The 26,075-nt window shown below is 46.8% G+C and overlaps 2 protein-coding genes across 2 annotated transcripts; both read left to right on the top strand.

Annotated features, from left to right (window-relative positions):
* Positions 1 to 21,802: 21,802 nt before the first annotated feature.
* Positions 21,803 to 22,720, top strand: LOC120359341 (uncharacterized protein K02A2.6-like). Its single transcript, XM_039456483.1, has one exon. The coding sequence runs from the start codon at positions 21,803 to 21,805 to the stop codon at positions 22,718 to 22,720; it is 918 nt and encodes a 305-aa protein (XP_039312417.1).
* Positions 22,721 to 22,842: 122 nt separating this feature from the next.
* LOC105204164 (proteoglycan 4-like) lies at positions 22,843 to 23,799 on the top strand. The gene has a single exon (XM_011173223.1). It carries the CDS (start codon positions 22,843 to 22,845, stop codon positions 23,797 to 23,799), a length of 957 nt encoding a protein of 318 aa, XP_011171525.1.
* Positions 23,800 to 26,075: the final 2,276 nt, after the last annotated feature.

The raw sequence follows: 26,075 nt of genomic DNA, 5'->3' as shown, positions 1-26,075 counted from the left end.
GGAGTAAGATTTTTTAGAAGATATGCATCAGAAATGTTTCTCATAACTTCTAGGTACATCTTCGTAGCTGCAGTGCCAGGTATATTGGATAATAGATGTGACACTCTTACTGACATAATTTTCTCTGCAGCATTGAAATTCATCTTGTCATCAGCTTTCAAATAAGACTCAACCAAACCGTGCTCTAGCTTGGATTCCTCCTGCATGAGTATTCTCAAATGCGTTGGAGAAACAACATGGCTACCCATAGGCAAAACTATTGAAGGTTTTAGAAATCTTGTTTTCAGCTTGGTTATAATGTGCACGGTGTCTTGAATATAGGACGTCTTCTGGTCAATATCTTGAACAAACCAATCATACTACACAAGCGGATTGTCAACAATCACTGGGAAGGCATTTGACCTCATTCCACTCAACAGTCGTGTATCAGCGTCTGAGGAGAATCCAAGAATGTCAATTCCATGAACAGAGACCTCTCCTTTCATTTACTTCCACCGTTTCAAAACCACATCTGAATCAAATTTGTTGTTTGTTCCAAATACACACAAACAAAATGCAGGAGCTGTTGAAAAGAGAGGTTGGGCCATGATAACATAAGCGTAGTTCGATTTGGAACATGAATTAAAATAATCTTGAATAACATTGCTGGATGTAGCTTTGTAGTGGAACGTAATTGAAAGTCCTGTATAAGAGGGTGGGAGGAACAAAACCAACAATCGTGTTGGATGACACATCATACCTAATCCTGTTTAGAATTCGAGTTCCATCTTCGCTGATCATTACTGCTGGTGGATAACCGCCATCTTCAAGATGCCTTTTTAGTTCTTTGAAACAAAATTCCCCTTCTATAACAGGCTGAGTGGCAGAATTAGTGACCTTGCTCAAAGTTGAAATTGAAGGAAGTCCGAGGTTTTTCTGCAAAACTTCATACAACCATCTACCGCCTACAAGGAATACAAGACTAGCAAGCTTGGGAACAATTTCTTCTTTGTACTTAAACCCATGGACACTTCTTGCATTTTCCGCTGCTGTTCTAACGAGAGCACTAAGAATTTTTGATGGTATGCTAGATAGGTGGTCTGTTTGCTTTTGCTCTACCAACTGTTCTGATAAATTCAATAAAGATTTCCAAAGTTCTGAATTTTCTGTCAACAGCTTCTCGTGATTATTTAAGCAGGGAAAAAATGATATGATGCAAGGATAATTCTGCGATACCCTCTCTAGAGATCGCTTATTTCTGGCAGCACGGGAATACTGTTCTAATTTCTACTTATTTGAATAAGGTTGTAGCTGAGATGACTTCACTTTGCACGGAGGTGTCCTGCTCCTTGGATGCCCCCGGAGAAACAAAATTTTTATTTTCATCGTCAGAAAGGAGATTATAATTATGTTGCCTTCTTATTTTGGGATTCACAACATCATCATCATCAAATTCACCATCTTGAGGAACTGTAGATGAAGATCCTGAATTTGAAACTAGGCTGTGAGACATTTCTGCATTTAAAGTGCCTGCAACTGGGCCTCTTTCAAGCATACTCTTGATGGTAATCTGTGGAGTTATTTTAACATTTCGACCGAATGAAAGCGTAAGCAATGCCGCCGATAATTAGACAAGAGCTACCGTCCCTGATTAAAATATACATTTGAATGCTTTTTAGTTGCACACGAGGTTGCACAGTTTCCAACACTACATACAGGACAATTGATTGAAGCACTGGAAGGCCTTTCATTCTTATGTGCAATGGTGAAAACTGGTTTCTCTAAAACAGACTGATCACTCTCAACAAGATTCCTTAATCGATGGATTGATGACAAAATGGAAGCTGCTAACTTGTCTCTTTCACATTGATGGGCTGTGATTGCAGGGAATGCAGGCACAACAGACAATTGACGTGATGATTGTAATTTGGATACCTTATTCTTACTTCTTAATAAGATTTCCTGCTGATTGATTCTTTTCTTGCAAAAATCACTTACTTGCTGAAACATAATTTTATGGCCACTTGCTATTGTAAACAATTTTGGGCATTTAGCAAACATACCAAGGTAGCTTTCTTTACTTTCAGGAGGACAAACTGAATTGGCATATTCTGACACAACATTGCGTGCAAAAGTTTCTAGTTCTGGCAAATGTTCAGAAGCTTCAAAGCCTTTCATAGAATGATCATTGTTAAACCCTGTCATATTTTACAGATTCTTAGTACATAGGTAATATTACACCTGTTTCCTCTTCTATGACTTCCCAAAAGTCCTTGCTAGTCTTCTCCACCTCTTCTACTTCCCCCTGATCGTTTCTTTGCTCGATCAGCTTCTCTTGCTGGTTTTCTCTTTCATCCTGAATCCTGTGTTGTTCCAAGCTCTTCTCTACAGTTATATTCTCAGCCATCTTGTGCTTTTTGTTTATTGTAAAAACTATAAATAAGAATGTAAGTGGGATGTGTCTATTAATTCAATTAATTAATTTTATAAAATAAATTGCTTTAATGCCTTCATAAAAAATCTACATTGCACAGAAACTAATAAATTTTTTAATCTAACACAGTGCTTACATTTTATTAAACATTTTTATAATATATTTTATAATTAACAAGGGGGGGGGGGGTTAAATATACATTGCACAATCAAGTGTAGTAAATGTGCCACTGATGTAATTATTAATAAACATTTCAAATTTCGTGCACATTTCTATCACAGCGCATGCACAGTTCATTACAATACGCCGAGATGACAAATATCCTAACCTGTACAATCGTCAACTTTAGTGCTTGATATCTCGGTTCGCGAGGCAGTCCGACACATTTTCCTGCCAGATTCGTTCATTTTGAGTGAAAATGCATCGAATGAGCCTAAGTTCGTCAAAATCGGAGGTGGAGGGGGGTATTCTGAACAATTACCGTATTCTGTATCACTGCGTCCATTGTTCTAAAAATTACTCACCACGAACGATCTCAAGTCAAACTACCAAACGCTTTGGCTTACACAACTCACAACTGCTCACAACGCCTCACGCTTGCTACGCTGCTGAAAGCGTGGTGCCGCTCGCGCTGAACGTAGTGAACGTTTGCTTCCGTGTCAGCAAAGCGCGTTGGCGGCACAAAAGTCTTGCAGCGTCTTGCAGGGCGCGCAAAATAAACGTTTTACCCACTGAGTCCAAAAAGATTTCGCAGGATAACGAAAAAAATTTGTGAAGGATTTCATAGAACTTTACTCGGATTTTAGTCGGATTTCAATGATTTCAATCGAATTTCAAAGAATTTTAGTCGGATTTCAGGAGATTTCAACCAAATGTCAAAGATTTCAGTCAAATTTTAAGGATTTCAGCACGTTTTCAAGGATTTCGTGGATTTCAGTCGGATTTCAGCCGGATTTCATGCTGGCCTGTACACCGGATTTCAATAGTTGTGAACCCCTCGAACTTTGATTATAACATACTATCATAAATACTAAAGTTTCTTTTGCTATTGATAAGCTATCAATATCCATGTTGTTACCAAAATCGACATATCCAACAAATTTTTTACCATCAAATGCAATATGTTTTATGGCCATTTCATTAAATATTAACCCACACAACACAAAGTCAACTATGAGCCGACTTTAAGCTGACTGTAAAAAACAAGAGATGTCTTTTAAATCAATCTGTCAGTCAACTGTGTGTCAACTGACAGTAGACGAATGTCTCAAAAGTAGTTGACGGTCAGTCAACTTTTCAAGTTGACAATAAATTGACTGTGAGTCGACTATTAGTTACTACAATTTATATAGTCGCATAAAATACGTATTGATAAATCAATAATTTAAACATAATAAATTATAGTTTCTAAAAAAATATTTCTTTCTTTTCGTTCAAAAAGATTAAATAAAGATTAAATTTGAATTAAACATTTATATACAAGATTTAATAACAATACACATTGTTATTTACACGTAAAAGTATAAAATTTTATGTGGAACAGCGGACCACATCACACTTGAAAAAAACGAGAGCGAATTTCGTCTCAAGGTTACAACAATTAATTTCCAAAAGTTACACTGAAATGCGATTTAGAAAAACAGTCGCAGTGACGCCTAGATATAATGCCGCACTCGACTCACAAGAAAATCCTCCGCGGCGTGGCCACCTAGTGGAAGCCGCGCAAGCCGCAAAGACGCGAAGATTGGCATCGCGAAAAAGCTTTGAGACCATAGACATAGTACAAAGTCTATGTTTGAGACTCAAAACCAAAGCAAATCGCTCGATTTTTGAAAGCACCGTAATATGTTTTTACGTGTAAAATAACTATTAATAATTGAATGTCTTGGATTTTAAACATTGATATTTCTGAAATGATTTATAAATGTTTTTCGTATCATAAATAATATACGTTTTCAATAAGCCTTTAATTAGCTATACCAAATGTGTATAAAATACGTTTATTATTCGTTTAAATATTGCTGCAATGAAAACATATAAATATAATTTACGTTTAAACTTTTATTAACATATTTATAAAGTATATTATACCTGGATATTAAATCCTATTTTTGAGGTTATTTAAGGGACAACTTTTACAAATCATAAACGTATTAAAAAAATGTTTATTTAATTAGTATATAATTGTATTTGATAGTATTTTTATACGTGTTATAAACGTAAATACATTTCTGACATTTTATAAACCATTTTTTAATGTATAAAATACGTTCGGTATTATATATGTATACGTAATAAGAACAATTAATATAAACGTACGAGGTGTGATCAAAAAGTAGGGTGATTTTTTGAATTTTGCGCGCTCTGTACACTCTAATTTCAAAATTCCTTTTTGTGTTGGTACACTCGTCACGATCATATGTTCACAGTTTTGACTATATAGCATGTGTTGTTTTTATGTGAGAGGCATAAAGGTTAGACTCGTGTTTGCGTGCTCGACGATTTTTTGCTGTTGAAAATAATGGAGCAGAGAGTTTGTATTAATTTTTGTGTAAAAAATGGTATTAAGTGTTCAAAAACTCTTGAAATGTTGACAGTGGCGTACGGTGAGTCAACTTTGAGCAAAAAAAATGTTTATAAATGGTATAAGTTATTCCAAGAGGACCGAGAAAATGTTAACGATGAACCTCGCTCTGGACGCCCCAGCACGTCAAAAACCGACGAAAATGTTCAGGAACTGAAAGAAATTGTGTTGAAAAATCGTCGAATCACGATTAGAGAAATAGCTGATGATCTTAACATATCGTTTGGCTCATGCCAATCAATTTTAACGGATGTTTTGGGTATGACACGTGTGTCAGCGAAATTCGTTCCAAAACTGCTTAATTTTGATCAGAAGCAGCGTCGCATGAACATCGCCCAAGACATGTTGAACGACGTCAATGATGATCCTGATATGCTCAAAAGGGTTATAACTGGTGACGAAACATGGGTATACGGTTATGACGTCGAAACTAAAGCCCAATCATCCCAGTGGAAGAGCCCAGGAGAGCCAGGACCGAAAAAGGCACGCCAAGTTCGTTCAAATGTGAAGGTTTTGCTCACAGTTTTCTTTGATTACCATGGCGTTGTGCATCAAGAATTCCTACCACAAGGTCGTACGGTAAACAAGGAGTATTACCTTGAGGTTATGCGGCGTTTGCGTGAATCAATAAAAAAAAAAAACGTCCGGAAGTGTGGAAAAAAAATTCATGGATTCTGCACCATGATAATGCACCTGCGCACACGTCGTTACTAGTGAGTACTTTTTTGGCCAAAAGCAATACTATCATCATGCCTCAGCCACCGTATTCACCAGACTTGGCCCCCTGCGACTTTTTCCTCTTCCCAAAATTGAAAAGGCCTATGAAAGGACGAAAATTTGCGATGATTGCGGAGATTAAGGCTGCATCGCTGGAGGAGCTCAAGGCAATACCCAAAAGTGCATTTCAGAAATGTTTTGACGACTGGAAAAAGCGCTGGCACAAATGCATTGTATCAGAGGGGGATTATTTTGAAGGGGATAACATAATTTTAGATGAATAAATGAATATTTTTTTATAAAAATGAAAAGTCACCTTACTTTTTGATCACACCTCGTATATTGCACTAACGTATAAAAACCGTTTTACCTATGTACATATCTGCCACATATCTATACCTGTTTTATACCATTGCGTTTAATAAACGTATATAAAACGGTCCAGTTCTTATTGGGTTTATTGTGAATAGTCGATTAATAATCATTTATATGTTAACTATTAAAAGTAGTGTGCTGGTGATTATTGCAAATAACCTGATTATGAAATCAATAATCATTTCATAAAAGAACTATTGGGGAATGATTATTGCAAATAATCTCATTATGAAATCAATAATTACTCATTCAAAAACTATTAGGAAATGATTATTGCGAATAACCCAATTATTAGATGCTACGTAATTACTATTAGAGAATGAATAATCACTATTGCAAGTCAATAGTGATTACTGGCTTTCCAATAGTTTATTTCCGTAAGGAACGCTAATGGGCTACAAGCGAATTAAAACCATGACTTCTTTTTATGTTAATTGTCTTTTCGGCAAGATAAAATATCTATCATTTATATCTTTTCGCTTTGTCGAAAAGATATAAATAACTTAAAAGGGTATAAGACCTTTTGTCATAAAAAGAACAGAGTTTTCGTCGACTTTGAATCATATTTCAGTCGACTATTTATTAACAATTTGTCGACTTTCAAAAATCGACAAATAGTCAATTGCTGTCGAGTTATAGTCGACTGTTGAAAGTCGCCTCTAAGTCAACTGAGAAAAGTCGGCTACCAGTCGACTAACAGTCTCGCGTATTGTGTGGGAAAGCATCAAGTAATTGATAATCGCAAGATGCAGTGCGAGTTTTTATGCATTGGAAAGCTTCGTTAATAAATCCTGGTTCTGTGGACACTGAACAGTACTACTTAAACACTGTTTTAGGATGTGGTAAGCAGGAATTAAATTGTTGTCGAACAAAATTATAAACCCGAAGTGAGTAAAAATGGAACAATAAAACAAATGTTCTCAGTTCAGGAGAATATTGTCGAGACACAGGTTGCTTAAGAGAGGTTTTAATTTGTCGCTTCAGTAACTCTTTGTTGTACTCATCAATATTTGTCAGAACCTCTAATTGATCATTATGCAACATATTTTTTTTTCTTAATGTGCCAATTACATTAGTTAAATCAGCATCCCTTTTTCTTGATTGTTTCACGTTCAAGTTAGCAATTTTTCATTGTTGATGATAATGTTTAACTTTGCTTTTCCATATTGCCCAAATGTTTCTTTTTGTAGGCGAATTAAATATTCGCTCCGGAGAAACTGAAGTCGATCGAGATACTATAGGGATCTTCTTTTTTATAGAAAATACATCTGTAGAAATATAAAATAAAATCAGATCTTAATCATAATTATGAACTTTATTTAATCTACCGTACTAAATTACTTTCTTATATTATAAATAATCATATCTGTTGGTGGTTCTTCGCTAATTCTTTTCCTAGAAGAAGATCTTTCTGCATCTGGTTTAAGCATTTCTGCTTCTTCAGCTATAAGAATTCATATTTTATTGAAAAAAATTGTAACGCTGGTGGTTTTCGTGCGGTTCTGGTAGGTGTCAGGATACGGTTGCGGATAAGCTCGCCGGATTGGTCGGGTTCGGTATAATAATCGCACTCGGTATTTAGTTGACAAAATACTAAATCTTTATTTGGATGTGATGTTTACAAGTAGCCTCATTAGCTGATTGTGTCTAACGCCTCGTGACAAGTGGACCCAGCCTTAGCGGGGACGCGATTGGCTCGCGGCGGTCGCGACGACCAATTGCCGCTGAGCGGTCGGATTGGCGAGCGGTGGTAACGATAAGCGCACGGTGACGCGTGGACCAAGGTCCGTGGATTGGCGTTGGAGGGGAAGGAAGGTCGTTGCATCCACTTCAACGATGTGGAACGAAAATGGCGGCGGCCATACTTTTACTGCACACTCGCTCACTCACACAACTAATAGCTGTAGTACCTTACTATCTACGTACATACACTAACACTGACTCGCTGTCTCGAAAATGGCGGCTATGCAACGACCTTCCAACGCCAATCCACGGACCTTGGCGTGGACTAACGAGCACGCTAGGCGAGGGTCAAGACTGAAGTTCAAAACAAGAGTTTTAATAACCGCGAGAGTATAGATGAATCGGTACAGTGACAAAAGATAATTCTAAACTTATAATAAGAACTGAAGTACTAGAACTACGAAATCATAAGAATACAAATAAATCTAACTTAAATTAAATCGCGTGGTTTGAAACGGACTCGGTGTCCGGGGTGGTCGGGGAGCCGCGGAACGCGGGATCGGAGCGACGGCGACGATTCCGCGTCTCGCCCGAGCCGCCTCGTGCAAAAAGAGGCGAAGTTCTCGTCAGGACGCGGATGCCCTGACGAGGCTTTAGGTTACGAGAGACTCTTCCCTGAGGGAGAGGACGGATGGGATTGGCTAGGGATACCCAGCCTGCGGAGTCGACGAGGATGCTCGTCGTGGGCGGTGATTCGCCGAGGATACTCGGCTACGGAGCACGGCGAGGATGCTCGCCGTGATTGGCTGTGTACGGTATTCGGTAGGACAGGATTAGCCGAGGATACTCGGCTAGCCGGAACGACGAGGATGCTCGTCGAGGAGAGTCAGGATGAGGCGAGTATTCTCGTCCTCTTGGGAGTCGGAGTGCGGTCGAGGATACTCGACCTGTCGGATTCGGCGGACCGGGAAGATCTGTCTCGGCGTTCCCACTGCCGGCTTATATATCCAAACGCACAGTTGGGTGGACCAATCCGTGCGTTCGGTCTGCTGGCCCGGAGTGGGAGCGTTGCCGAACGCCACGCGCGGCGCGCGTGCTGCCGCGTGATCGCGACGGCAGGTTAGCTCGGTGCGCGCACGTGGCGTTCTGCCGGTGTATTGCTCGGGTGGTCGAAGTGGAGTGGCCGTGCGCGTGAGGTGGAGGGGCGTTTTGTTACAAAATTATATTATAACTATATAATATAACGTAATTCTCTTAAAAAAAATGATGAGCAATTCTAAAATCAATATTATGATTACGATTAGAAATAACAAAATAAAGTAATTATATATTTTATATGCTGTTAACTGCTGACATAACTCATTTACGCTGGGTAAATCTGAAAATAACTGTATAGAAATATTATATTATTAGTTACATAATACCATCAATAAGTGTCATTACCAAATTTAATGAATCTTATACGAACACGTGGAATAGCGTTTTTTTTTAATTTTGTATAATACGGAACTGATTTATCAATATCATTTTCTAAAAAGTGTTTTGAACAAACTGTTGAATACTTTGAGACTTCTCCGTCTGTTAATCCTAATGTATTTAGCCATGCATCACATTTTTTTTTCATCTTGGGGAATCTATATGTATATAAAATTATTGTCACTATAAAAAGTATATTACATAGAATTTAAGTTATTTAATATAAAAGGTAAAAGTATACAGACAGGTATAATTATTATATAAATTAACATATATTTATACAAGAATTCATATTTATAAACAATATTTAAACAATATTAATTACTTACAAATGAAAAGTAACTTCATTTTTCGCAGTTGATTGACCTCGGAAACGCGGTGTTTTATTTTTACAATGTTTTATAATACACTGAGACATTCTTATTACTATATTTTATTTTTATATTTAAAATAAATATTAAATCTATAATTATATCAGTAAATGCATATGCATACAATATAAAATATAAACTAAATGAATCTGTTATTGTTACTGAACTTAGTGTACACTTAGAGAACTTAAAAAGAGACAGGTGTACCATAAGCTTTGTTGGAGAAAGAGGAGAAAGAACTAGTGCAGCTAATTCAGTAACAGAAAACAGATCCCATGTATCGACCAATAAAAATGTGTTCCTAAACAAGATGGCCGTGACTGAATACCCCTTACGTCTTTAGAAGCATGGTTTGTCTTCATACTCCCTCCAGATATTCTTACCTGCATGGTGTGGAGCGACAGCGAGTGCCAGCGAGCTGCGAGCACTGAACTCAATACATACTGGAAAGAGTCGTGGCTGGAAAAAAGCGGTCAGAGGGTTACGTTACGTTAGTTGTCTCTTTCTGTCGTAGGCCTCTTTTTTTAGCGGTACAAGCATCGTCAAAAGTATGCTGACCCACCAAACGACAAATGAATGGATTGAATAAATTCATATGAATCAAGTTTCTGAATTCGTGAAAAAGGTATTGAATTTTATAGAAACTGAACACATTAAATCCGTTTCCTATATCTCTAATTAACTAGAGATAAATATAATGCACTGCATTTTTTTTTACATGAATCATCCAAATGGAATCTACGTTAGTAAAACAATATTTTTGTAATATTGTTAAAAATAATTTTCGTAAAAGAAGTTTTATATTTCTTAGAAACTTTTTTCGGAAATTTCCAAGCGGTCACCCATCCAAGTCGCGACTCCAGTGAACATTGCTTGACCTCCGTGATCGCGGTGAACTAATCGCTCACGATGACTTGTAAATACTTTATGCTGATATGTGTATATAACTGATAAATCAGGTCAATTTATATTATTGAAGAAACAAAATATGCATAATTAAAGCAAATTATTTATATAAAAAAATATAAAATTATAGTTTTTTTACTAATTTTGCAAATGTAGAATAGCATCTGGAATAACTTTTCTGTTATTTGTTTAAATAAAAATGCAATTAGAAAATATATATCATCAATATAATATAATAATTAAATATGAAAAAATTTTTATTAAAAAGACAATTAAAAAATATTGTTTGCTTATTGGGAAGTAGATCAAGGTTTCTTCATATATGGACTTATTTCGTCTATTGATATGAATATTTATGTTTCTCAGCAATACATGATGCAATACATGACCGAACTACAGGACCGCACGCCTTTTTTTAGACGTCTTAAAGTCAACATTTGAAGAATGTTTGCAGACGTCTATGCAAAGTCGACTTGCAGTCAACTCTGAAAGCCTGACTTAGAAAAATCAACCTACAGTCGATATATGGAAGGTTGTGCTGTTAGGGTAGTTCAATATAATTCATTCCATTGTACATTGAATATGATACCAGAGAGGAACCTGAGAGAGGACACGCTTTGATTTTAGATACAACCTTATTTTGAGAGGGCCTCTGTAATTCACAAAAATGGAACATTAAACTACATACCCAATGTCCATTTTTCACGTCGGTAAAATCCACGTTTAGATGGTTCTCAGCGGTGCTATGTTCATTTTTACGGTTCTCTTCTACATTCTACGGTATGTATTTAATGTATTTCCTTTCATTCTTTTTTGCTTTGTGTCTTGCATTACATTATTAGTAATAAGTGAATGTATGATTTTACAATTTCGTAGCATGACCACATAAAGTCTTTTATTTGTCCTGTGATAACATCTGCTAATCTAAAATTTATGCAATTATTTCAATTGTGATTGCGATCTTCTACGATATTATAAAATGCATATTTATTTTACTCATTACTTGAAAATAATACTTGCTGCACAGTATTATGATTTGTAAATATATTTAACTCTATTGAGTTATTATATAAATACAATATCTTAATACACATGCAGTAATTTTTTTTTTCAAAATGATGAAACTATGAAGAAATAAAGAATAAAAAAAAATGAAAGAAAATACTTTTAGATATATAAAAATTATTTATTTTTCAATTTTATACGTTTTACGTAATTTTATTTATTTAATAATTTTTGCACCTTTTTACGTGATGCATTATCTGTTTTTTCAACACGATTATTGTATCGTGTACGTGAATACAATTTTACACGAATTAAAAATTGCAATGTTTCCAATCGATGTTTATAACATGAATTATCTTTACGGAACCATTCTGAATACATATTATTTGTTACGTTTATGGATTCTTTTGTAATATTTTGTACAATTGCTGTAGACGCCCAATAGTGTTCCCAATTACAATCAATTGCACGTAAGTGAGTTTCTATCACTTTTGTAAAAAGAGTTGTCGGTCGAATTAACTTTGTAACTGTAAGAGCATCTTTGTCAGAGTTTGAAAACTCTCGCAGTTCTATATATTTTTCATTATAATATTACGACAATTATCGCATTTAGTTTGTACAATACTTTTCCGTGCTACGTATCCAGCAAAATATGCAATAACATTGTTATCGTAACTACTCAATGAACTTTTATTTCCAGTAACATTGGTATTATCATACTCTTCGAGAATATTCACATCGTCATTAAATAATTCGTCTTCGGGATCGATTTCATGTTGTGCATAAATATTATTTACAATCATAGAAGTCTTGTTGCGGACGCGATTTTAAAATCTCGTGATGTCCGCGGACGCCGGCTTCGCTTAGTAAAGCGCCAAGGATGCTGTGTGTGTCAAACGACACATCGAGATTCAGCCGAGTTGATCGTCAGAGGGACCGTGATGCCAATTGAGCACGGTCGCGCTCTGGCTCACACCGTCGTATCGAGACGAGCACCGAAGTTATCCTTTTAGTCTCAATATCAGCAGGGTCAGAAGGCGTAGTCGTCCAAGAAGAACTCTCGATTTGATGAAGTCAAACACTGATACTTTTATTTAGACTTTACAATGGGTTTTGTTACAAACTCCCGCTTCCGACACTCCGTGGCACTGTGGCGATGGAGCCGTGAGCCGTCGCGCTGCGCTTGAGTCAAAAGAGCGGTAACACTCGACCCGTGATTCCGAAGGTTCGATGTCGCTCGTTCTACGGTGCTCCGGTGAATCTCCCGACTATATCGCGCGTACTTCGGTGGTGCCCGAAAATCGGATCGAACAGGCCCCGTTGGAGGGGACGGGATTATTGGCGCGAAATTCTGTCCAAGGGTCAATATTGTTCTGACCTCGGTACGGAGAGATTAACATGCTATTTTGAAAATAAGCGCGCTTGACATATTAAGCTATGACATCTAATATCTAAACTTACAAACTAGTTGAACGAAAACAAGCTCCAATATTGACACAGTTATGTGTCCGCTTTTCCAGATTTTGAATTACGAACTGCCGGTTTCTCAACATACCGCCCGCCTCGAAACTATAGTTTCGACAGACGTTACGACTGATTCATGAAAGGCAGAGAGAAAATATAAGATTTTGACGACACGACCAGAATCAAGCGAGGCGGTCGGCACATTGAGACGAGAAGTTGCACTAATGTTCAGCGCTCGCCGTACGCTCAATGTCGATCGGCAGGACGCATAAATTGCCGATCGGACGCTTGTACTCGGACGACGCCGTTTTGACCGTCACAACGCGAACCAAATCGTCGAGACCCGGGTGACACCGCACAACGCGGCCGAGCTCCCACTTGCAAGGTGGGAGCTGTGGGTTGCGAAGCAAAACCATCTGCCCTACCCGAAGGTTCGGCTGCTGACGTCGCCATTTTCCCCGTTGCTGCAGCGTGTTAATATAGTCGCTCTGCCACAACTTCCAAATGCGCTCAGTGAGCTGCCGAACCAGCTGCCACCGAGATAGGCGATTCTCTTTTACCTGCAGCAAGGACGGACTCGCGTTGAGCGCAGCTCCAATGAGAAAGTGCCCTGGAGTCAGCGGATCAAAAGAGTCAATCGAATCAAAGAGCGGCGCTATCGGTCTGGAATTGAAGCATGCCTCGATATTGCAAAGGAGCGTGTAAAACTCCTCGAATGTCAGCGTGTGCGCTCCCACCACTCGGCGAATATGGTATTTTACGCTTCTCACACCAGCCTCCCATAAGCCGCCGAAATGAGGGGCAGAAGGAGGCAGAAAATGCCACTTGACATTGTCCGAGGCCGTCTTGTTCAAGAAGGTGGGATCGCGAAGTGCCGCCCGCAACGCGGCGGTCAGCTCGCGATCAGCTCCGACGAAGGTGGTCCCGTTGTCGGAATACATCGACATCGGGAGACCCCTTCGAGCCACAAATCGCGAGTAGGCCCCCAAAAATGCCGGAGTGGCATATCCCTCGACCAACTCTAGATGTATCGCACGCGTTGCTAGACACACGAATATGGCGATATATGCTTTTCGGGAAGTTACTCCGCGGCCAGACCTTGCTTTGATAAATCGGACCGGCGTAATCCACTCCGCTGTGAAGAAATGCACGCGCGGGAGGAGAGACTCTTACTTGAGGGAGGGTCCCCATTTGCTGTGTTGGGACGGCAGCTCGCTCGCGAGTGCACGCCACACACTGATGGATGACCGCTCTGACTGCACTGCGAGCTCGGATTACCCAGAAATTTCGCCGTAAGGTAGCTAACGTAAGCTGAATGCCAGCGTGGAGATATCTCATATGGATATCTTGTATGAGAAGTCGGACGAGGGGATGAGAAGCGAGGACGATCGGGTGCCTCGCGCGGGTCGGGATGGACGCCCGCGACAACCGCCCGCCAACACGAATTATTCTGTCTTCGTCCAAATACGGAGCGAGAGGCAGAAGTGTACTTTTTACCGGAAGTGCGTCTCCCTTTTGAAGCGCGGCCAGCTCGCTCGCGAATAGCGCTGATTGAATGGTTGTCACCCAAAATTTCGTCGCACGCCGAAGCTCGCGGACTGTCAGGGACGAAGGAGTCTCAACGTTCTCAGCCGGTACAGCCCCATGTCCGCGAGCACGCGAGATAAATCGCATGACGTATGCGGTAATGCGTATTAGCCTCGACCAAGACGAGTAGCGCGCGGCGAGATCCCACACTCCACTGTCGTCCGGCATCGCGACGAGAGCACACGTCCTCAGATTAAGCTCCATTGAGGTCTCAGGGGGGGGGGACCGACAATCATGGGCCACTCGGAGCTCGGAAGCCTAAGCCACGCCGGACCATGCCACCGCAGGGGATGTGATGCGAGCCGGTGTCCGGGAATTCCGCGAGACGCGCAGTCGGCGGAGTTATCGGTGGTGGGCACGTGCCGCCAAACAGCGGAGGGAAGTCGAGTCTGAATTTCCGCGACGCGATTGGCAACGAACGTTCGTCACCTCGACTGATGTTGTGCAATCCACGCAAGGACGACCGTAGAATCCATCCAGCAGTAGCACGGAACCTCTGGAACATGAAGAGACGCGATCACGAAGTTCATCAATCTGGAGAGCAGTACCGCCGCTGCGAGCTCCAAGCGTGGAACACTCAGTGTTTTGACGGGCGCGACCTTGGACTTTCCGACGAGGAGCATCGAGGAGACCTCGCCGGAGATCGAAAGGATCCGCAGATAAACTACGGCTGCAAACTACGTCTCCGATCCGCGTCGAACCCATCGATCCAGCTGAAGGCCGTCAAGCGCCAGGAGCGACGCTCGAACAACCTCCCATTCCTTTGCAAGGTCGGCGGGAAATTGGTCATTCCAATCGAGCCGCGATTGCCATAATCGTTGAAGAAATAATTTTGCCGTAATTGTGACCGGAGCATTCCATCCCAGCGAATCGAAAATCCGCGCGACATTCGAGAGAATCGATCTCTTCGTTATCGAGACAGAGGGAGGACAGGATACGCGGAACTTAAACACGTCCTCTGCGTGATGCCAGCAGATTCCGAGGACTTTCACCTTCTCGCCAGGTTGCAGGTCTTTGCTGCAGGCCAGGCCGTGGTCGCGGTCGTCAATGTCGCTCAGAAAAGCCGACGAATTGCTGGACCAATTGCGCAAATTGAATTGGCCACAGCGGAGTAACGAGCATACTTGGTCGCGCACCTGTCGAAGAAGAGGGACATCGTCGACGCCGAACAGGACGTCGTCAACATACATGTTATCCGTCAGGACCGGGACGGCTAACGGAAAAGAATGTCCTTCGTCGCGAACTAACTGGCTCAGCACTCGTAGCGTTAAAAATGGCGCTGACGCTGTGCCATACGTCACGGTCAGGAGCTGATAATCCTGCACGCGCTCCGTCTCACCGTCCATCCATAAGATGCGCTAATAATCGACGTCACGCGAATCAACGACGATCTGCCTATACATCTTGGCGACGTCGGCCGAATACACGTAGCGAAACTGTCGCCATCGCATTACAACCGCCGCCAGATCCATCTGCAATTTCGGTCCGGGAAGCAGATGGTCATTGAGCGATTTCCCGCTCGACGTGAGACTCGACACATTGAATACCACGCGCAAATGCGTGGTCGCACTGCCGTCGCGAAAGACGGGATGGTGGGGGATATACACGCACTGAGAAGACTCTGAGAGGGGCAATGCTTTTCGCATGTGTCCCAGCGCTTCGTATTCCTGCATGAAATTTGAATATTCTTGTTTGAGAGCGGAGTTAACTTTAAAACGTCGAAATAAACCTTTTAAGCATCGTTCAGCGATATCGCGAGACCGACCGACAGTGATGGGAGGACCACTCTTGAATGGGAGGCGCACAGTGTATCGGCCGTCGGAACAACGCGAATGAGTAGTAACAAAGTGATCCTCGCATCGTTGCTCTTCCGAGCTGAGCACAGTCTGTCGCGGAACCTCCTCGATCTCCCAAAATCTTCTCAATTCGCGATCGAGCGCAAGCGACGTTGAGTCCGAACAATGTTAAACAGTAATTGCTCGGCGGGCCGGATTCGATACCTGTGTAGGGCCGGATAAGGCCCATCCAAAAATAGTCTTCAACGCATAGGGATGCCCGCGTGCTCCCCTCCGCATCTCGCCAAGAAATATCTCGCCATAGATATCGGAGCCGATGAGAAGCTCAATGGGATCAGAGTTAGTGAAATGCGGATCTGCTAACGCGAGATCCGCTAGATGGTACCAGTTGAACTCAGCTCGATCGAGCCTCGACGAGTAATAAGCGAGAGACGGTAAGATTGACGCGGTGACCGCGAGACGCGGCTCAGTTTGACGTGGCGGCAAGATTATAATATGAGCGGCAAACTTGCCGTTGCCGGCCTTGAGGCCTCCGATGGCTGAGAGCGACAATGGATCGCGGAAGCGACGCAGTCTTAAAGTTTGCGCGAGCCGGGCGGAAATGAAGGTGATTACAGATCCCGTGTCGAGCAACGCTCGGACGTTTGCGTCGCGGCCCGCTGGTGAACGAATTGTAACTCGTGCTGTCGCCAGAAGCACCGGAGCTCGAGGCGATAATTTGTTTGAGGCAACCAACGCGACTATCCCTCGTTTCCGCCGGCGGAGTCGGCTCAGTCGATGTTGCCGTTGTGGCAGCGCATGAGACCGAGTCAACATGGAGCAACGAATGATGCCGTTTCTGGCATTGACGACAAGTGTACTGATTTGGACATGAAGACAGAGCGTGTTTCGCACTGAGGCAATTAATGCACCTGTGGTGCTGCTTAATAAACTCCATGCGTTGACTCGGGCCCTTCTTAACAAATTGCGGACATTTAGTCAGGTTGTAACGATACGCCCCTCCACCGTCCGTGCGCCTCCGTTCCGTCCACCGAACAACGAACGCCGAGTGCAACCGGGGACCACGTGCGCGCACGACCGAACTTCACCGTGCGACCACGCGGCGACACGCGCGCCGATCGTGGCGTTCCGTAACGCTCCCACTCCGGCTCAGCCGACCAAGCGCGCGGATTGGCTTGCGCAGCCGCGCGTTCGGATATATAAGCCGGCAGTGGAAACGCACAAGGCGGATCCGTCCGACTATCCGACCCGTCCACAAGACCGAGCATTCTCGATCGCTCCTTAAAGACGAGCATTCTCGTCGCACTCCGATATCCTCGACGGGCATTCCCGTCGCTACCCTCGGCCGAGTATCCTCGACCAGCCGTGTCGACGAGCATTCTCGTCATCATCACCTGCCGAGCATTCTCGACCAATCACGTCCGAGATCCTCGACGAGCATTCTCGTCATCATCACCGGCCGAGCATTCTCGACCAATCACGTCCGAGATCCTCGACGAGCATTCTCGTCATCATCATCGGCCGAGCATTCTCGACCAATCACCGTCGTCCTCGAATACCTTTACTGTTGAACCGACAAACTTCGTAACCCATTCATCGGCAGGGCACAAGCAACCTGTCGATCGAGCGCCCCACTTGCACGGGGCGCGCTCGGGCGAATCGCGGCGGCGACCGCGCCAGCAATGACCCGCATTTGCGCACACGCTTACACAAACGCGTTAACCAATCCCGCCGCGCCCCGCGACTCCCCGACCGTACGGGCAAGCAGCCCGCATAACTCGCTAGTCTAGCCGAAAACTTGTAAATAGATAGTTCTAGCATTAGATATAAACCGCGTAAAAAGACCGTTGTTACAGGTACTCCGCCGCGTAACTGGTAATCCGAGTACCAGCCATATTGTTATCTCTATCAGTATCTCTTTGCGATTTCTATACTATTATCTCTACCATTGTTTCTTTGCGATCTCTATGTTATTAGCTCTATCATTATCTTTTTATTTTGATATCTCTCTATTTCGTGAGCTCTCTTCTTCCATGTTCATTCTGTCAACTCTTTTGCAATTGTTATTTTTAATAAATCATTCACTATCTTTTGCTACGTAAAACATTGGGTATAGTTATTACGGACACCTGACCAACCAACGAGCCTTATCCGGTCCGATCCCGAAGTTCCCGCACCGCACCGAACCGACCGAAACCGCGTACCGTTACATGGCGCCCGAACAGGGACCATTTTAAACGACCGACTGATTATACCCAGATACAAGAATGCCGTTGACAGAATGGATAGATCGCTTACTGAGAGAGCAACTCGAAGTCTTGGCCCAATCGTATCAAATTGAGGCCTCCGGTACCACCGAGGAACTCCGCCACCGCGTGAGAAATCATTTTGTCCCAATGCCCAGTCCCTCCGTACCACCGCCGGGCCCCGAATTAACAAACGCGACCGACCACGGCTCCCATAGCAAGGTGATGAACCAAATGAGAAAGTGGGGTTGCCACTTTGACGGCCGGGACCCGCTGTCCTTCCTGGAGCGGATAGCCGAACTACAAGAGGAGTACCGATATACCGACGACCAAATGAAGGGTGGCCTACCCGAACTTCTGAAGGGCGACGCGCTGGCCTGGTACCGGAACGAGCGTGACAGCTGGGACACCTGGTCCGATTTTACTCACGCGCTCAGACGGCAATACCTGCTCCGGCGATACCAGACCAAGCTCGCCCGAGAGATCCAGGAGCGCAGACAACAACCAAAAGAGCCTCACCCCTGCAAACCATGATGCGGCGCGCAGGCGGGTTCACACAGGCCGAGAAGATCGACCGGCTATACGAAAATTTAAGGGCCGAATACAAACTTTACGTACGCCTCACCGACGCTACCGACCTTGCGGACCTGGCAGAGCAGGCCGCCGAGTTCGAGGAGATCTCCAAGGCCCAGGAGAGCGAGAACCGGGCAGAGAAGTGTAAGGTCACCACGGCCGCCGCCACCACCGCTGAGCCTTACGACCGAAACACCGCCTGTTGGCGGTGTAAGCAGCGCGGGCATAGCCGCTTCGACTGCAAGCGACCGGCCCGAAAGTTCTGCTCGCAGTGCGGCAAGGATGGAGTCCTGACTAGGAAGTGCCATCCCCGAGCGGGAAACGCGCCACCGGCCGAGGACGCGTCCGCCTCTCGGCCCGGATCCGGATAAAATACCAGCCGCGACCGCACATCACGGTGCGCGTCGGACCGCGCCGATTCTCGGCCCTGCTGGACACCGGGGCCGAGATCTCAATGATTAACCGCCGGGTCGCCGAACACGCCAAGACCTTGCGCATCTGGCCGGAGGTTCAGAACGAGACCATCCACCTGGCCGACGGGACCACCGCTACCACGCCAGGGCGAGTCCGTCTCCCGCTGCACGTCGCCGGGCGGAGGCTGGAGCACACGTTCCAGCTCCTCCCGTCCCTGGAGAGCGACCTGCCGATTGGGACGGATTTGTGGTCCGAGCTTGGTCTCACCATCCCACCACCGCCGCCACCTCGAGACCGACGACGCCGAGAGCCTCGACCCACGCATGGGCTCACCGCCGGGATGACCGAACGCACACCGCAGGAGGAACAAGAACTACAGGCGTTTCTGGCCACCGAGCTCGCTAAGTTCGAGCACGTTCAGGGACCCACCGACCAGGCCGTGCACCATATCCGTGTAAAGACCGAACACCCCATCAAACAAAGGTACCGTAACCCCGCAATGCAGCGGATCATCGACGAGGAAGTCCGTACAATGGAGGCCGCCGGGGTGATCGAGCCTTCCAACAGCGCGTGGAGCTCCCCGGTGGTCATCGTCAGAAAAAAGGACGGCCAGCACCGCTTCTGCATAGACTTCAGGAAGGTCAACGAGGTGACCGAGCGGGACGCCTACCCCTTGCCGCATATTACACCCACGCTGGACAAGTTGCGAGGAGCCAAGTACCTCTCGACTCTCGATTTAGAAAAGGGGTACTGGCAAATCCCCCTAACGCCGGAGAGCCGTCCTATCACGGCCTTTACCGTACCGGGTCGCGGCCTGATGCAATTTACGGTAATGCCGTTCGGCTTACACTCAGCCCCGGCCACCTTCCAACGACTTCTTGACTGGATTTTAGGGTCCGAACTCGAGCCGCACGTATTTGTGTATTTGGACGACGTTATCATTGCCAGTCCGACCTTTGTCGACCACCTAAAACACCTGGAGGAGGTGTTCTGTCGCCTGCGCGAGGCGCGCCTAAAATTAAACCCAGAAAAATGCCACTTTTGCTTCACCGAACTAAAGTACCTCGGGCACATCGTGGACCGACGAGGTATCCGCACCGATCCGGACAAGGTCCGGGCCGTCACCGAGTGGCCAACTCCCACTAACATCCGCCAGATCCGCCAGTTTGTGGGGCTGGCCTCGTGGTATCGACGGTTTACACCGAACTTCGCCGCCATCGCGGCACCCTTTATCCAACTCACGAGGAAAAACGCTCGGTGGCGTTGGGGTCCGGAGGAGGGGCGCGCCTTCCAAAGTTTGAAAGAGGCGCTAACCACCGCACCCACTCTCGCGTGTCCGGATTTCTCGCGACGATTTCTGCTGCAGACAGACGCCAGCCAGCACGGGCTAGGCGCCGTCCTGTCGCAGTACTTCGAAGACGGCGAACGCGTCATTGCCTACGCCAGCCGTTCACTGAACGGAGCCGAGAAAAATTATAGCGCCATCGAGCTCGAGTGCCTGGCCGTAGTGTGGGGAATCCGACACCTGCGGGGCTACTTGGAGGGATACGAATTCACGGTCATCACCGATCACCAGGCCCTCCAATGGCTACGCCGCATGGATCCTCCCACCGGGCGACTCGGGCGTTGGGCACTCGAGCTCCAACAATACTCCTTTGACGGTACCGAGCCGGGAAGCTCAACCGCGTGGCCGACGCGCTTTCCCGCCTGCCCCCGTGTGTTGCAAACGAACACTGCCCGCGTGTACCTGGTACCGCCGATAGTTCCGCCACGTGCGTGGGTGCCCGGAAAACTTCCCCGACTACGAGATTCGGGGGGGCCGACTCTACCGTCGTATCCTTCACTCGACCGATTTCAAAGACGAGCCGGCCGAGGCTCAGTGGAAGCGGTGCATCCCACGACCGGAGCGACCGATCATCTTGACCCAGGTGCACGATGCCCCCACCGCCGGGCACCTGGGAATCGCGAAAACTATTGCCCGAGCCGCGCGGCGCTACTATTGGCCGGGGATGTTCGCCGACATCGCCCGGTACGTCCGAGACTGTCGGAACTGTCTGCGGCACAAACACGCGCAGACACGACCAGCCGGACTATTACACACGTCCCATGTCGACGCGCCGTGGGCGCAAGTCACGATGGACTTGGTGGGACCCCTTCCGCGGTCCACTAGTGGCCATACGTGACTACTAGTGATGCAAGACCGCTTTACGAAGTGGGTCGAATTAAGCCCACTCCGGCGAGCAACCGCGGCGCAACACGTCACCGACCGCATCGTCTACTGGCACGGATGTCCCCGGCAGGTCATCTCGGACAACGGTAGGCCGTTCATCGGGCGACCAATGAAAGCCCTGTTACAGGAGCTAGGGATAGAACACCGTACCACACCAGCCTACGCACCCCACTGTAACCCCGTTGAACGGACCAACCGGACGATTAAGACGATGGTAGCACAGTTCGTGGGGAACAACCACCGACTGTGGGACCAACAACTAGGCGCACTGCAGTTCGCCTACTATACGGATCCGCACGACGCCGGATACTCGCCCGCCTACTTAAACCACGGGCGCGAATTAGAGGAACCGACCGGGCTCCGCGATCAACGGCCAGTACCGGCAACAGCACCAACCGCCAATCAACGACGACTAGAGGAGGCTTACGAGGTCGTGCGTACCAATCTGGCACGTGCCTTCAACCGGCAAGAACGGCACTACAATCTACGAAGGCGAGCATGGAAACCGGCATTAGGGGACACCGTATGGAAGCGAGAACATCTGCTATCCAATAAGGGCCAGGGGTTTAATGCAAAGTTAGCCCCTAAGTATGCCGGACCGTTCGAAGTCCGCAAAATACACTCCCCCGTGATCGTGGACATCCGAGACCCGCAGGGCAAATGGCACCGTCGAGTCCACGTGCAAGACCTTAAGCCTGGCACACGAGGAGCCGCTACCGAACAAACCGATACCGAGGATGACGGAGACGACCGAGCAGACGACAACCGAGCAGACGACGACCGTGCAGACGACGACCGGGCAGATGACGACCAAGCAGAAGATACCCACGGCAACCATGAAACAGCAGAATCCGATGCCGATGACCCTGCCAGGAGTTGAACACGTGAAAATCACGTCCAGGAGCCGTGCCATCCCGAGGGAAGGAGCACCCTCTCCCAGACCCGGAGAGGTATATAAGGCGGGCCGACAGATCCGGAAACCGCAGAAAGTTACCTCTAGCGATGGAGCAACTAGACGCGTTACTATCAGCACCAGCTGACAACGACGAGGAGTTTGAGAAACTGTGGGCGCAAGCCATGGCCACAGCTACGCGACAGCCAGAACTATTCCCGCCGACCCCCAACCACCGGGCGTCCAGAGCCGCACCGCTACCGACCGCCAGCTCATACGGAGTATCCGTACGGCCATCCGGGGCAGCTCCAATCCAAAGGCGCAGGAAATCAGTCGCTAGCGTCCGAGCACCGCCGCATGCCCTCATCGAGGCAGCCAGGAAACTGGTGCCCCACCCGCAGCCGGCCCAACCGGCCTGCCACACCAACAGACCAAAAAGCGCACCGGTCGTCGGAGTACGAGTGCAGCGATCCTCTGCTGTCAACGCGAGGAAGCTGGCGGCGCTCTTGACCGAGCCACCGTCGCCGCTAAGCCGACCTCGCGCACCACCGACGAGCAGAAAAACAACGCCGGCAGCTATCTCGGCCACGCCAACCGACGACCCCGACGGGAAGGTGCAGTACCCTGGGGATACCGAACCGAAAGACCAGGGCCGGCCGAAGAAACCAATACTACCTCCACACCACCCGACGGCACGACAAAAAGCTAGGGCAACCCTACTGGCCGTGTTCGGCGGGACCCTCTCCGATCTAGACGAGGAGGACCACGCACCTGCTACCGCCTCGAGGACCACCACGCAACCAGACAGCGACACGAGACCTGCGATCACCGAACGAGCGATTCCGCCATCCGCCCCGTCAACCCAGCCAGCCGCCGCTGCCGACACCAACAAGGGAGCGTCACAAGCGCCCGCCACAACCAACACGGCCGAGGAAGCGTCACAAACACCAGCCACTCCAAAGGACACGCCAACACCCATGGTCCGTACTCCCGTGGCCACCACACAGCGATCCCTTCCGTCCGTACCGGTGCGCGTTAGTAACGATCTAGTTATACATGTGCCGTAGAGAGTGTCGCGAGTGTATAAGGTGCGACTGGCGACACGCCGCTACACTCTACGCTTCAATCGCACCGGTCATTGCCACTACGTGCGGGAATTCCCGGCGTAGTTGCCTAAGTTCGCCACTTAAACGGGGAGGGGTGATGTAACGATACGCCCCTCCACCGTCCGTGCGCCTCCGTTCCGTCCACCGAACAACGAACGCCGAGTGCAACCGGGGACCACGTGCGCGCACGACCGAACTTCATCGTGCGACCACGCGGCGACACGCGCGCCGATCGTGGCGTTCCGTAACGCTCCCACTCTGGCTCAGCCGACCGAGCGCGCGGATTGGCTTGCTCAGCCGCGCGTTCGGATATATAAGCCGGCAGTGGGAACGCACAAGGCGGATCCGTCCGACTATCCGACCCGTCCACAAGACCGAGCATTCTCGATCGCTCCTTAAAGACGAGCATTCTTGTCGCATTCCGATATCCTCGACTGGCATTCCCGTCGCTACCCTCGGCCGAGTATCCTCGACCAGCCGTCTCGACGAGCATTCTCGTCATCATCACCGGCCGAGCATTCTCGACCAATCACGTCCGAGATCCTCGACGAGCATTCTCGTCATCATCACCGGCCGAGCATTCTCGACCAATCACCGTCGTCCTCGAATACCTTTACTGTTGAACCGACAAACTTCGTAACCCATTCATCGGCAGGGCACAAGCAAGCTGTCGATCGAGCGCCCCACTTGCACGGGGCACGCTCGGGCGAATCGCGGCGGCGACCGCGCCGGCAACGACCCGCATTTGCGCACACGCTTACACAACCGCGTTAACCAATCCCGCCGCGCCCCGCGACTCCCCGACCGTACGGGCAAGCAGCCCGCATAAATCGCTAGTCTAGCCGAAAACTTGTAAATAGATAGTTCTAGCATTAGATATAAACCGCGTAAAAAGACCGTTACAGGTACTCCGCCGCGTAACTGGTAATCCGAGTACCAGCCATATTGTTATCTCTATCAGTATCTCTTTGCGATCTCTATACTATTATCTCTACCATTGTCTCTTTGCGATCTCTATGTTATTAGCTCTATCATTATCTTTTTATTTTGATATCTCTCTATTTCGTGAGCTCTTTTCTTCCATGTTCATTCTGTCAACTCTTTTGCAATTGTTATTTTTAATAAATCATTCACTATCTTTTGCTACGTAAAACATTGGGTATAGTCATTACGGACACCTGACCAACCGACGAGCCTTATCCGATCCGATCCCGAAGTTCCCGCACCACACCGAACCGACCGAAACCGCGTACCGTTACAAGGTAATGGGGCGCTTTACAGATCGGACACGAGACTTGAGACGTGGTGGCGGCGTTTATAGACGCGGATTTCGAAGGCCGTGCGGGCCTGGCGGAGTTATGAGGCGTGAGTTCTTCCAAGGCTCGCACGCGCGCGGAGAGAAATCGATCTAAGTCTTCGTACCTCGGAATCGCGGACTCATCGCCTCCTTTCAATCGCCACGCTTTGTGCGTAGCGTGATCAAGCCGCTGAGTGACGAGATGCACTAAGACGTCACTCAAAATTTCGTCCGATGAACGGTGGAGATTCCGAAGCGATGCAATAGCTCGATTGGCTTTATCCTGCAACTCGCGAAGTTCGATAGCTGATTCGCGCGTGACGCTCGGCAAGTTACACAGCGCGGAGACATGCACGCCGACCAATCGCCTTTTATTATCGTACCGCGAGACCAGCAATCGCCAAGCTACTTCAAAATTGTCTGCAGTGACTGGAACCGTTCGTATCGACTCAAGAGCACGCCCGGAGAGACTAGACGCTAAGTAATGCATGCGTGAAAATGGAGTTAACTCCTGGTTTTTAATTATGAGCGACGTGAATCGATCGCGAAAGCTCTCCCAATCCTCATGGTTTCCCGAGAACGGCGGTATATTGATAGGCGGTAAGTGCGACAAGGAATGTAACGCAGACGGATTACCGTACGCCGGAGGACTTGCCAATGGTGTTGAGTTGAGAGGGGGTTCCAGCTCCTCGAGGCATTCCGTCATGTAGTCCGCTGCCCTCTGGAAGATCTCCTCGTGATCGTCGAACTCCGTGTTGTCGAAGTAGCTGAGGCCCGTCCGTTTGGCCGTTGGAACTGCATGTAGCAGCGCAGCGTGGGAGGCCGCGCACAGTGACCAGGCTTCCTTCAATCCAGTTAATCGCGCTCGAATCTGCGCTGGCATGTAGTTGTTCTTGCCAACCTTTTTGAAGTTCGAGAGCGCTCGAGCCACTGAGTGTAG

This window comes from Solenopsis invicta, chromosome 13 (assembly GCF_016802725.1).
Source record: "Solenopsis invicta isolate M01_SB chromosome 13, UNIL_Sinv_3.0, whole genome shotgun sequence".
NCBI lineage: Eukaryota > Metazoa > Arthropoda > Insecta > Hymenoptera > Formicidae > Solenopsis > Solenopsis invicta.
Note: the sequence above shows the minus strand (reverse complement) of the source record. Positions and strands in the feature narration are given on the sequence as shown.

Excerpts from the sequence above, each read along its gene's own strand:
- LOC105204164 (XM_011173223.1), top strand. The coding sequence starts at position 22,843 with ATGGAGCAACTAGACGCGTTACTATCAGCACCAGCTGACAACGACGAG.
- LOC120359341 (XM_039456483.1), top strand. The coding sequence starts at position 21,803 with ATGCAAGACCGCTTTACGAAGTGGGTCGAATTAAGCCCACTCCGGCGA.